Genomic DNA, 13790 nt, shown 5'->3' with positions numbered 1-13790 from the left:
AAGATTGTTTTAATCACTAAAAAGAATGCCCCCTCAGAGTTTCTTGCCTCCTACATTTAAAAAAATTCTGGCAACGGGCCGGCCCGGTGGCGCACTGCTACAGTGCGCCACTTGGGAGCGCGGCAGCGCTCCCGCCGAGGGTTTGGATCCCACATACAGACCGGCCACTCATTGGCTGAGCGAGGTGCAGGTGCAACACCGAGGGTTGCGATCCCGTGGCCGGTCCCAGTCTGGTACGGGCACGACACTGAGGGTTGCGATCCGTTGCCGGTCACGAAAAAAGACAAAAAGGAAAAAAAAAAAATTCTGGCAGGAAATGTGGTAGTCTGAGTATAATGAGGTTTTTTTTGTTTATGTATGATATTTTTCATATTAAAAAATAAATTTTAACAAATTTGTCAAGTTCTCCTACCTCCCAGTTTTTCTGGGTAAGTCAAACAGCACTTTTAAAAATTCCTGGGATTGCAAAAGGGTAGAGGCTTATACCTGAATTTTAAGAATCTAATGGCCACTTTTACATGCAATCTTCTAGTTCCCCATTTTTTTTCTTTCTGCACCCACTCCAGACAAATCCTTCCTATAATTCTGTCAAAGAAACATGACATTAATGACTCACTAAGGCTCAAGAGTGAGTTATTTCCTTCTGACTCTAAATTTCTCTTCTCGGAGTCTTCAATAGCCTCATATCTGTTCAAAGAACAGAGAAATCAGCCTTACTGTTTCTTACCTAATAATCTGAGCGCGTTGTAGAAATATATAATATGTATACTCAGGCAGTCCCTGTAATATTTACTTACTATATCATGTTATTTATGGATTGTTCAATACTTTTAAGTGTCTTTTTTTGTGCATAAATGTTTACTTCCTTAAATGGGTAGGTCAAGGACGATAAGTCATAATTACTTGTATTTTCCACAATGCCCAACCTCCTTTCTTGTTCTTAGTCAGTGCTCAGTAAAAGTTAGATACAGGACATTTATCATAAGGTATGATTTGTTTTATCTGTATAACTTGTAAATGAAATAAGTGATATTCATAAATCTTAAGTCCAGCAGAAGTGGGACAATTCCTTTCAAGATAATACTTTCTACATGTTAGACTAAATGACTATCAATCCTGCCACTACGCTAATGTCACATGGTCTCTGATACTTGTGGTATGCATTTTCTACACATTCTACAAATCTCAGTCCTCACCCACACGAGCAGTCCTGGGCCCCTTTTTTGACCACCTTAATTGCAACATGGGACAGTTTGTTATTTCATCCACTTTCCTATGGGGCAAATTAACTTCTCCTATGATGCCACTTGGAGAATTTCAGGTTTTGTGAGTTTATAATGATTTTCTAAAGAACTTTGAATTTTTAAGTAAAATTTGTAGGGGTACCGAGCATATATCAAATATCTAGCATAATTCTGGACTTCAACATCTTTCATATATCCTACCACCCACCTTAAACTGACTGTGTATTCCTCCAAGGAGAAATTCTTGAAATTGTAATAGGCACATTTCTCTTATGTCCCCAGACATAAGGTGGACAAAACTGAAGACAAAGTAGCATATGACATGGACAAATTGAAGATATTGTAGAATACAATGAGAAGAAAGCTTCAGTTCACAGAGTTAACTAATAATTGAAATTAATCTTTTGAACATTAACAAATCAAAGATAAATAACAAGGGCCGGCCCTGTGGCGCACTGCTACAGTGCGCCGCTTGGGAGCGCGGCGGCACTCCCGCCAAGGGTTCGGATCCCACATACAGACCGGGTCCCGCTCACTGGCTGAGCGAGGTGCGGGAGCAACACTGAGGGTTGCGATCCCGTTGCCGGTCCGGCACGGGCGCGACACTGAGGGTTGCAATCCGTTGCCGGACACGAAAAAAGACAAAAAGGGAAAAAAAAAAAAAGATAAATAACAAAAGTAAAGATCATATATTCCCAGAGGTTCAGAAAATAACTTGAAAAGGCTATTATTAAAACTTTGCTACTACAAATGTGTTGTGCGGCAACACTGGCATGACCTGGTTGCTTGTTAGGAAGCAAATCTCAGGCCCTACCCCAGACTTCCCAAATCAGAATTAAATTACTAGCATGCACGTCATTTAATGTCATGCATGTGCTCTGCTTACACATTATGGCTCTCCAACTATTCTGCTTTAAAGATTAAAGAACTTTTAAACATGTATTTAATGGATTAATTTTTTAAATTATCAATATCTTCAATGGGAGGGTCCCTAGATGACCTCCAGCCAAAATCCCAACTTTAAGAGATTCCTTGAAGTCAGACATGAGTCTGGGACTACCTGTTCATTCACTTAGTATTTGTTGATTGACCTTCTAGACACTGGGTAAACAAGGGAACAAAAACATCTCAGGTAAGGAGACTGATTATAAACAGGTAAATAAAGAAATCATTACACTGTGACAGACCCTGCCTCCCATTAGACACAGTGAGGCATCCCCCACACATACAAAGGGGGTTCAGAGGCTGGGCAGCCAAAAATATACTAATATCTACCTCAGAGGTAGAAATTAACTATTAAAACCACATGAGAGTACACACAAAAACTTGTACACAATGTTTATAGCAACACTATTTATAATAGCCAAAGAGTAGAAACAACCCAAATGTCCATCAACTGATGAACAGATAAACAGAATTTGTATCTATTCATACAATGGAATATGATTTGACCATATAAAAAATAGTGTTGATACATGCTATAACATGGATGAACCTTGAAAACATTATGCAAAGTAAAAGAAGCCAGACACAAAAATACACATTATGTAATTCTATTTATAGGAAATTCCACAATAGGAAAATCCAGAAAGACATTAAAGTACATTATTAACTGTCAGTGCCTGGGAAGTTGAGGAAGGGAGAGTATGGGGAAATGACTGCTAATGAGTACAGGGTTTCTTTTTGGGGTGAGGAAAACATTCTAAAAGTAGATACTGGTGGTGGCTGTACAACTCTGTGGATATACTAAAAACCATTGAATTGTACACTGAAACACATGAGAGACAAAGGCAGTGCTGGCCGGTTAGCTCAGTTGGTTAGAGCACGGTGTTATTAACACCAAAGTCAGTCAGATCCCCATACTGGCCAGCCACCAAAAAAAAAAACCATGTAAAGACATAGGGAAGACATGCAAGCATCAAAGAAACTGACAGAAGAATAAGAGAAAAGAACCAGAACAATGGCTGCATTCATCTGAAGTTAGAAACTAGATTTCTATATATAAATATATATAACTTCTAATATTGCCACTATTACTTACTTGATTTAAAAAAACTGCATCCTTAGGAAAAGATATGTCACAGAAATGACTACCACTGACAAGGATTCTCTACTTGTCCAAACTCTGGTCAGGCTCCTGAGTCCTTTTTCAACCAGGCCCTATCTTGGTCATGTCTTCAAGAGCCCAATTTTAGCAAGAATCCCCCACCCTCGATATCTGTATTAGTCCGTTTCTGTTGCTTATAACAAAATATACAAAACTGGGTATTGTATAAAGAAAATGAAATTTATTGCTTATAGTTTCTGAGGCTGAGAAGTCCAAAGTCCATCTGATGGTGGTGACAGTGGCCCAGGGGCTCATAATGCTAGATGGTGGAAGCAGAGAGAGAGAGAGACAGACTCTCCTCTCTTTTCTTTTAAAGCCCTCAGAACCACACCCCTGACCACCATTTTTAATCCATTCACTACATCATGGTCCTACAATCTTATCACCTCTTCAAGGCTCCACCTTTCAATTACCATAATAGGATTTCCCACCCTCTTAACAGTCACAGTGGGGACCAACTTTATTTATTTATTTTATTTATTTTTATTTTTTTGTCTTTTTTCGTGACCGGTAACAGGATCGCAACCCTCGGTGTCGCACCCGCACTGCGCTCAACCAGTGAGCGGACCGGTCTCTATATGGGATCCGAACCCTCGGCGGGAGCGCCGCCACACTCCCAAGCGCCGCACTCTACTGAGTGCGCCACCGGGCCGGCCCCCAACTTTCTAATACATAAAACTTGGGGGACACAATTCAAGCTTCAGTGAGTTTTAAGGAAGGATAATTCAATCCACTACAATATCTGACCAAATTCCTCTTCCCTACCTTCCCCCACTTGATGTCTGATTACCCTGGCCTGCCTTCAGCAAGAATCATGTGAGATTGGTTTAGCCAGAATCCTAATTCCTGATGTTTCCTCTCAGTAATTTTCCATCCACTGACCCCCACCCTGCTTCTTGACTATAAATTCCTATTTTCCTTGTCATATTCAGAGTTGAGCTCTCTCCCCTACTGTAAAACCCCACTGTAGTAGTCCCTATACCTACTACAATAGTCCCCCTGAATAAAGTCAGCCTTACCATTTCAAACAAGTGTCATTAATATTTTTTTCTTTACTACCACTTAGGTAAATACCAAAAAAAAGTCATTCCCTTCAACTGAACTAATTACTTAGTAATCTAATTTCAAAACACTTCGGGACTGGAGTTTTCCTGTTTTATTATTGATATGTTAACAGGTATTGATCCATCTCAAGTGGTAACATCCAGGCTATAGAAAAGAAAATGCTTTATCAATTGGATTTTGTTTCAATTACTACTTTTCCATTTCAGATTTAAGTTTTTTTTTTTTTTCTTTTTCTTACTCAAAGCAAAGAGTAGAACAGAGTTTCTCAACCTCCTCTATTGAGACAAATAATTCTTGCTTGTAGGGGCTCTTATGGACTGTAGGATGTTTAGCAGCACCCCTGGCCTCTACCCAATAGATGCCAGAAGCACTATCCACCTATACACACAAGTGTAACAACCAAAAATGTCTCCGGAATTGCCAAATGCCCCCTGGGGCTAGCAATCTCACCTGGTTGAGAATCACCGGAGTAGAAAACTACTTAAAATTCAATGTAATAAAATCAGGCTGGGAAACTTACTGCCATTTCAAATCTAAGGAAGCAACTACATTATGGGGAGGTTAATACTGCTGGGTACCCTGCCAGAAATCAGGTGTGCCAAATTGCCCAAAACCAAGATTCCAAAGTAGCTGCTATCTCTGGAAATTTCCTTACACTGGGAAGAGAATAAAAACACATAAATATATAAATACATAGATATGTTGAAAAAATCTTGGCAGGAGGGAATAGCCAGTTAGCTCAGTTGGTTAGAGCAGGTGTTATATGCAGTGTTGACAACCCTGTGATCAAGGGTTCACATCCCCATATCAGCCAGCCACCAAAGAAAAAAAGAAAAGAAAAAATCTTGTCAGCCATCTCAAAGCTGCACCTAGACCTGCACTATCTAATTCCTATGGCCACTAACCACATAGGTGGCAAGTAAAATGTGGTTAGTACAACTAAGGAACCGAGCATTTTATTATTATTTTATTGTATTTAATTTTAACTAAATTTAAGTTGCCACATGTGGCTAGCAGTTACCAGACTGGTGGTGGTGGTGGTGGTGGTGGTGGTGGTGAACATTAAAAGTACATTCTTGGTAGAAATCTCACTTTCCCTTTAGGCAATTTTTGTAGTATCATCTCCCTGGCTTCTAGGGTAGGAAAATCATTGTCTGCCCCTGACCACAGCCAGACTAATGCTCTAAAGTCAAACGAATATATTGGCCTCTTGCTGGGCTTTTGGTATGCTGTCTGTTCTACTTATGCATTCTTGTTTCATTTTTGTACCATCTCAGTCTTCCCCAAAGTCCAGAACAGGCTGCTGGCTTCTACAAAAGGCATCTAACAATATAAGGGGACAAACTGATTGGGAAAGGTAGAATTTGCGGTAAGAGGCATAATTATCCCATTCATTTATTCATTCTTTAATTAACTCTCTCCCAGGTAGAATGTAATATCCACGAGAGCAGGACCCTTTCCTGTCTTTTTACCACTGCATCCCCAGCACCTGGAACAAAGGTACATACAAAGTAGGTAAATATTTGATGAATTAATAAATAACAACAAGGATAGTGCTCGTGTGCCAAGAACCACAGTGCTCTAAATATATTAACTTATTTAAACCTCACTACAACCCTATGAGTATATACTTAGTCCCACTATGAGGTACGTTTTATTATCCCATTACAGATGAGAATATTCAAACACAGAGAGGTTGGGTTACACGCCAAGATGACCCAGATATTAAGTGACAAAACTGTAATCTGAATCCTACCACATATGGAGCTTATTCCCTTACTTAAGCTGTGCTAAGATATTAATAAGTTACCCAAAGATTTTAATATCAGAAGCACCCAAGCTACTCTGCACCCTGCTCCTTACCCCCATCCTGCTATATCAGAAGCTCAGTGTAGATACAAAACATCTGAAAGGAACCTGAGCCAGAAAATGGCCTTCTTTGGGGTAACTAAGACCAAGCAGAAAATTTCAGTTAGCTATTAACTTGGGAACCGATAATCATCAATTCCTTGAGATTATCAGAGGAAATGAGAAACTGACCATAGCTGAAACTGCCCAGAGATGAAATCAAATCGTGCCCCAAAAGGACCCTTCTCAAAAGTTTATTTCTATTTATCTCCCATTACATCCTCTTATGTTGATTTACTCTAGATGTTGTGCACCTACAATTAAGAACTGAAACTGAGTTTTCTTGTTTCCCTGACCTCCCTAATCAACTGCAAACAGAGGAAATCCAAGAAAAAGGCAAAGCACCCTAGCTGATTATTAACTCACCTTCTTGCTTAAAGGAAAATTGCATCCACGTTAGGTGCAGGTACAAGTCAGGTATTTTTATGTTCCAGCAATACTTTACTGAGGTTATTGTCTTTGAGCTCTCCCTAGGAGGTAAGGACTCCAACTCCAAAATAACATCAAGGGCTTGAAGCTGACCAGTCCACCAACTGCAGACTCCATGATGCCAAAGCACCCTGTCCATCATGGGGCTCTGACATCTGACTCAGACTCTCTGCTGATCCCATGACCAGTCTCCCCCTTTGCCTGCAGAACAAAACCCTTATCTTACCTTCCCTCCTCTTTCCCTTATAAACCCCAGAACAGGAACCAGAAGGCAGGCTGATTTTAACCCAGTTATCCATCCCCCAGATGCCGGTTATCTGAATAAAGCTTCCAATTCCTGCACAAATATTGGACTTTCAGGTCATTTGTTTGGTATGAGAGGGCAAGCTGAACCCGCTTCCGGTAACGTATCTATAGCGAAGTGTGATTACACGATACATGATAATAGCAGAGAGAGTGCAATAGAATACAGAGGTGCATAAGCAATTTACCCCTGTGCAAGTGAATGTGTGTACACGTCACATGGCCACACATTTCACAGTTAAGGTAAAACAGCCCAAGGCTCTGAAGATTTCAGCCTGTGATAAAGGGTAAAGTTATCCCAGGCAGAAGGAATGGCTTGCGTAAAATCATAAGGATGTAAAGGTATAGAAGGAAAGATGGGCTGGAGCTATGGAAATTTGGGGAGTGGTGGGAGAGGGGAATGGAAAAGCAAACCAGAGTGACACTGTGTATGCTCCTGAATGCCAGGCTAGATTTCAGACTCTTCCGTGGGCAGTAGGATCCAACTCCCACTGTTAAGGCAAATCCAAGGAAGGGATCCAGCCCAACATGATCCTACAAAATGGGTGAATAACACCTGGGTCTGAATGGAATGCATCAAATTTCCCTCAGCCCAACTAACACATCTCCAAGAGCAGGTGAAAATTCGTCCCACTGGAGATTCAATCAGATAGAGAATGATATTCCTTACATCTGATGCTTTGTTAGACAGATAAGAGGAGGCTCCAAGAGCATGTAGATTCCTGACTTCTCTTCACTGTTCTTGTAGGTATCTGAAGACATCTTCCTATAACACTTACCACAAAATGTTTCCCAGTGCCACAATACTACATTCTTATCTCTTTGCCTATTGTCTCCCATAAATCCACTTCTTTTACCTGCTCCTTAAAGGGAGATACTACCCAAAGCTTAGTATTTGGTCTTTCATTTACTCTACTTACATTCTCTAACTCAAATTTAACCATCAAATCTTTACTTCCAGCCTCTTTACTTCACTCAATCCCTCAAATTCTGTTGTCCATATGTCCCTCTTGAGTATCTGAAATGCGGCTAAATTAAAATGTGTCTTCAGTGTAAAATTTACTGCAGATTTGGAAGACTTAGTATAAAAAGAAAGGTAAAATATCTTATTTATAATCTTATATTCATTATGATAGTATTAAACATATATATAGAAAAAAACATTTATATTGAAATGATAGTATTTTGGATACATTAGGTTAAATAAAATATATTACTGAAATTTATTTTGTTAAAACATGCCTGAAAAGACAAAGATGGACTCTGTGGCTGAAAACAGACACCGTACAAATACCAAACAGAGCCAGACAGCCACAGAGGTGTGAGGGGTTAGACACATATTCCCGCATTTACAAAATATATGTATGTTACTGACTATTATGAGGTTTTTCTTTCCTGTAACCAAGCAGGGACCAACTCCTGGAAGATAATGTCAGATCTGCTGCAGCTGGAAAACTTCCACATTGGCCTTCAGACAGTCCACCTAGTGCCAGGCAATTGACCGCCTTCCCCTCATTCTTGGGGACCCACTGCAGCTCTGAACGGACCAAGGGACAGCTTCACGAACATTTTCTCCTGATAAGCCCTCCAACCCCCGATCTGGCTTTAGTTGGTATGTTGAGTCCACAGAGAAGCTTGTGTCCTACAGTTACCTTTTGACAGGAGCCGAATTTCACTTCATTTTAATACTAATTCTTCACCTCAAAATGAACATGGGAAGTATGTTACACAAATGTGTACTCACTGCACACATGCAAGAATTTTCCTCATAAATATTCACAGAATTCTTCCAAACCTGCTGAATATGTATGTAAAGCTGACCCTGTAGGGCACAAAAAACCAGTTCCTCCCTTCCTTTGGTGCACCTCATACTTTCAGGTTTCCCCCCCACCCCCCACACTCAGGATTTCCCCAAACTGCAGATTGTTGTTTTCTGGGGTTTTGTTTTGTTTTTGTTTTTGTTTTAAATAAAGCCTCTCCTTTTCTTCCTCCCAGCTCACGGTCTTTTGTTACCAATTTCACCTGTTTCTTTTTACTTTTGTTAATGTGGACTCCAGAAATTTTTGAATTACACATGTGGCTCATATTTCTGTTGGACAGCATCGCTCTGTAGACTATCTCTACTAAGGCTGTCTCTCAAATAAAGCATGCTTAAAACCAGATCCACCACTAACAAGCTTTATGACATCTCTGTTTCTTCATCTATACAAGAGTACTTCAAAAAGTTTGTGGAAAAATAGAACTAAAACATAAAACGGGGCTGGCTGGCTAGCTCAGCTGGTTACAGCGCAGTGTTATAACACCAAGGTCAAGCATTCGGATCCCCGCACCCACCAACCCCCCCCCCAAAAAAAACATAATACATATCCTTCCACGAACTTTTTGAAGACCCCTCACAAAGATACTAATTGTAATAAAGGGGATGATAACGGTAACTGTAAGAGCTAACTCTTTTCATCTTCGCAGTTTCCCTGTGAGGCTATCATTCCCATTTCATAGATGAGCAGATACAGGCATAGAGAAATTAAGTAACCAGCCAAATATTTCATGGTTAATAAATAGTGTAGTACAGATTTGAGCCCAGGCAGTCATCTCCAGGGTCCCTGCTTTTAACCACTGTCTCTCATGATACCCACCTTGGAGACGTTGCAAAAATTCAATGAGTTAATTTAGGTAAAACATTTCAAACTGCACCTGCCACAGAGTAAACTCTCCTTCAGTGTTCAACTGTTATCTCCTTTACAGCTGCCCCCAGCCTACTTCCCAATTTCCCTGCATGTAACGACCTTTCTCCCTACTTTTCAGGATCATCTTTTTAACACTCCTCTTTTTCATCTCCTAAATCTAGCCAGGTCCTCTCCACTCTTCCTTCAATGTTTTTAAGGCATCTACTCCTCTACTCCCACTGCCACCTAAGCCTAGCCCTTCTCCACGTCATACTAGATGAATCAAGAACAAGAACACTTTAAATAGTGCTCATGTACCAGGCATATTTTAAGTCTATTCATTTAAACTTCACTATAACCTTGTCTGGTCTCCAGGACTTCCACATCTGGGCTCTAATAGAGTTTACATTTCTTCGAAAGATCAGCCCTCCTGGATTACAAATTTTATCCTGTCATGGGAATTATAAAGATGTATGGGTTCTTCCCACTTGTGTCTATCAGTTGATTAAGTATGTGAGAGGGAGAGATGGTGAGTGTTCTACTGGAGAGAGAAAAGACTTACACAGCTCAGAAAATTAAAAATTCTAGTCCTATCAAAAATCTGCCTCAGAATCAAGTCTTAACTCTGCAGTCAAATATTCACAACTGCATAACCTAGCCCCACCCTAGCTATTCAATCTTATCTCCACTCCCAACAAAAACTTTCCAAAGCAGTCAAACAAGTCTCTTCATTGTTCCTGTAGTAAAATAATAATAATAATAATTCTTATTCCCAGCACTTATTCACACTGTTCCCCTTTGCCTCAGAAATTTGAGTTCCTCCATAAACCCTCCCCAAAACATCCAGGCCAAACTGATTTCTCCTCTAAATTGCAATAAAACTTGTCTTACACTACTCACTGTGGCCCAAAAAGATATCCTTATCACCTGGCAAATGCCACTTACAACCTGAACCAGGCCATGAGCAACCAGAAGGCAGGCACTAAGTCCCACATTTTCCCTTTCTATGTCTAACACAGGTCTCTACATAGAATATGCACTAATTTGGCAAATGAAATAGTAAAAAAATGAGTTATGGACACTGAAACTGAGATGATCTATAAATACCCCAATTCATCCAAACTTACTTCAGTAACCATGAAATACCTCAAGGTAACAAGAGCAATACTGAATCTGTTTTAAGGCAATGGTTTCACTGCACTTTCAAATTCATTATCTTCCTCACTCAACAAAACAACCCAGTCAAATATGCAGTTATACCCTTAAGTCAGCTGAGGTTTAAAGAAATAAATTTACTTTCCTCAAGATCACACAGCTAGGAAATGGCACAGCTGGGACTGAAGACCAGGCCAAGAAGCCCAGTGCTCGCTCCGAGGTTCTAAAATACACTTTTTATCTCCTTCCCCCCTCACCGTCTATGAGAGAATTAAATAACTAAATGGAAAAAAGGGGAGAATTCTTGATGATAACAACATATATGCTAAATCAATGACTTCAAAAGAATATTTGCCTGAAACAGAGCCGTTTCTTTTCTTTGACTCACTAGAGGCAGGTGATGATTTGCAAGACTGCATGTAAGCCTCGTGATTCTGATGGATTGTGAAATAAAATTTTCCACCTAAACCTAAAACCAGGGCCTTTCCAGACTCCAAAGCTGGGTTCCCGCTCTGCGCCTGCTATCTTAGCTAAGATAGAGGTCTTATTAAAGTAGAAGGAAGGAAGCAACCTTCTGAGGACACAGCACTTGCCTAACAAAGCCAACTGACAGTCGTTGCTAAACGTTATAAATCATTAGTTATCTCACACCTGTCACCAGGAACCGACTATTTAAAACTCTGTATTTGTAAGATGTTCCAATCTAACACAGACACACAAAGAACCTCAGTTCAAGGCAGCCACAACTCATGAATGGCCACATTGTCGGGTACCCTCCCTTCCCTCTGAAACCGGGAAATGGAAAAACGGAGATGGACCCAAATCTGGGCCAACTGCACTGTCAGAGCCAAGAAAAACGCAGAACGCCCCGAAGGCGCCCGCCTGCGCTTCCTCTGCAGACCCTCAGGCCACTCCGGAGGATGCAGGCAGCTCCCTCGCCGGGTGCAGGCTTCAGCAGCCGCCAGCTCACTCGTGAGAGATTGTGCTCGCCGTCTCATATGAGCCGAGGCGCTGGGAAAGGGGGCGTTCTTTCCACGGACGACGGGTCGGACCACACACAGCGCCCAGCCCGAGAGCCCCACGCTGCGCCGCACCTCAGCCATCCACCGCCCCGGCTGGGAGGCGCCCCGGGCCCGGGGACCCACCCCCGCGCTCCGAGAAGGATGCAGAGGAGCGGGAGGGAGGCAGCGGCTCCGGAACGAGCTGCAGCCGGAGGCTCCCAGAGCCGCCTCCGCTTCTCGCCCTCCACCCACCCTCGGGCCCCACTCACCCAGTTCTGTGCATTATTGCTCAGCTTGACTTTTTTGCAGAGGCTCCCGGGGCTCTCCATGGCTGCGGAGCGCGCGCAGGGACAGGGATTCTCAGCCCAGAGGTAGCAGGAGGAGGGCAGTCCGCGGGGGCGGGGCGAGGAGGCGGGGCCTCCTCGCGTCGGGGCGGGCGCGCGCTGACGTGCGCTCGTGCTCGTGGCCCCGACGACGCAGCGCATCGGCCGCGCCTCCAAAATGAGTCCGGGGCAAAGGTATATGGGGAGGGGCGAAGAGGCAGTCGAGAACCAGAGGCAGGAGCTGGGGGCGGAGCTTCAGCGCTCGCTCCGACGCGAGCGCGCACGTCGTCCCTCCTTAGTTCTCGAGGAAGAGGCGGGGCCTGGGAAGTAGCGGTGGAAACTCCCAGCGCCTCCTAGCTCATCGCCCTACGCTAGGAAGGACTCGGGGCGCCGGTCGCCGGGAGAAGGGCGCAAAAGCTACGCCGCTCACCGGTCGCGCCGGGCTCCTTCAACTGAGGCTGGTTGGAGAAGACGCTGACATGGGCCCCTGCCCCTCTAGCTTTTCCTGGAAAAGCCTGGCCGTTGGCGTCTTGTCGGCCCAGTCGGTGCCTCTGTCCGCCTAGCAACATTCTTAAGATATTTTCCAGCCACGCCAAGAGAAGAATGGATGAACAGATCATTCTCCACATGTTGCGCTTCGCTTTGAAATTCGCTCAGTGCCCAACTTTTAAAATGTCAGTGCCCCATTCCTTGACATAAATAATTTCAACAGCGGGATTTGTGATTATTTGTAAGGTGCCTCCTTCCCCACTTGGAGAAGTTCATCTCAGGAGATTTCTGTGCAATGCTTCTTACGACTAGGCCGAGATGGGGCTTCTATATTACCAGGTACTAAGGAAATTCTTAGACGACTAAACTCCAGGCTTAGGACGGCACTGGTAACCCTGGGTAGAACACCCTCCTATGGAGGACATTTTCAAATTCACCTAACTATTCCAGGGCTAGTTTATACGAGGATGGGCTAAGGGTATTGGAGAGCCTCATCCTTCAGTTATATTTGCTCCCATCACCGTAACTCAGCTCGCTGTTCTACAACAGGCCCTAGCACTAAGAGAGTTGTTTGCAGCTCTACCCCTCTGTGACCTCTCCATACACCCACGCATCCACATCAATCACCAAGACCTGAGACTGCTGTCTCTTAGGAGCCGGCAAATCGGCCTCCTGTTTATCTACCCCATTGCTACTGTCTTAAATTAGGCCCTCTTCATATCCACCCTGAATCATCACTAAGCCCCTTAACTGGGCATCCTCCCACCTGGGCAGCTGCTCTCCACAACCCTGCCACCCACTCCATTCTTGACACTGTTCTCAGAATAGTATTTATAAAACGGATATCTGATCTTGTTACTCTACCACTTAAAATGTCAATGTTCTCTTCAGCTTTTCTAGGGAATTCTTAATTTGCTGTCTCTATGTAGAAATGAATTTCAATATAATTCTGAATTCTGCCAATAACAAAAATGGGCTTGGATGAGAAAGAACTTCGCATATGAAATCAGCCATTTCTCTGAAGGGCTTGGTTCTTGTTAGAGGGAAATTGTATTTATATATAACAATCTGGGCTCTAATAGTGCTCATCGTTTGTTACT

The 13790-nt window shown here is 42.7% G+C and overlaps 1 protein-coding gene across 1 annotated transcript in view; it reads right to left on the bottom strand.

The window, feature by feature from the left end:
* PAPSS1 (3'-phosphoadenosine 5'-phosphosulfate synthase 1) overlaps positions 1-12277 on the bottom strand; it is a 107365-nt gene extending 95088 nt beyond the window's left edge. The window contains exon 1 of the mRNA XM_008576628.1: positions 12148-12277. Coding sequence (XP_008574850.1) covers positions 12148-12207 — 60 coding nt within the window. The 5' untranslated portion in view covers positions 12208-12277. The remainder of the gene's footprint in view (positions 1-12147) is intronic.
* Positions 12278-13790: the final 1513 nt, after the last annotated feature.

Source organism: Galeopterus variegatus, unplaced genomic scaffold (genome assembly GCF_000696425.1).
Source record: "Galeopterus variegatus unplaced genomic scaffold, G_variegatus-3.0.2 Scaffold1377, whole genome shotgun sequence".
NCBI lineage: Eukaryota > Metazoa > Chordata > Mammalia > Dermoptera > Cynocephalidae > Galeopterus > Galeopterus variegatus.
Note: the sequence above shows the minus strand (reverse complement) of the source record. Positions and strands in the feature narration are given on the sequence as shown.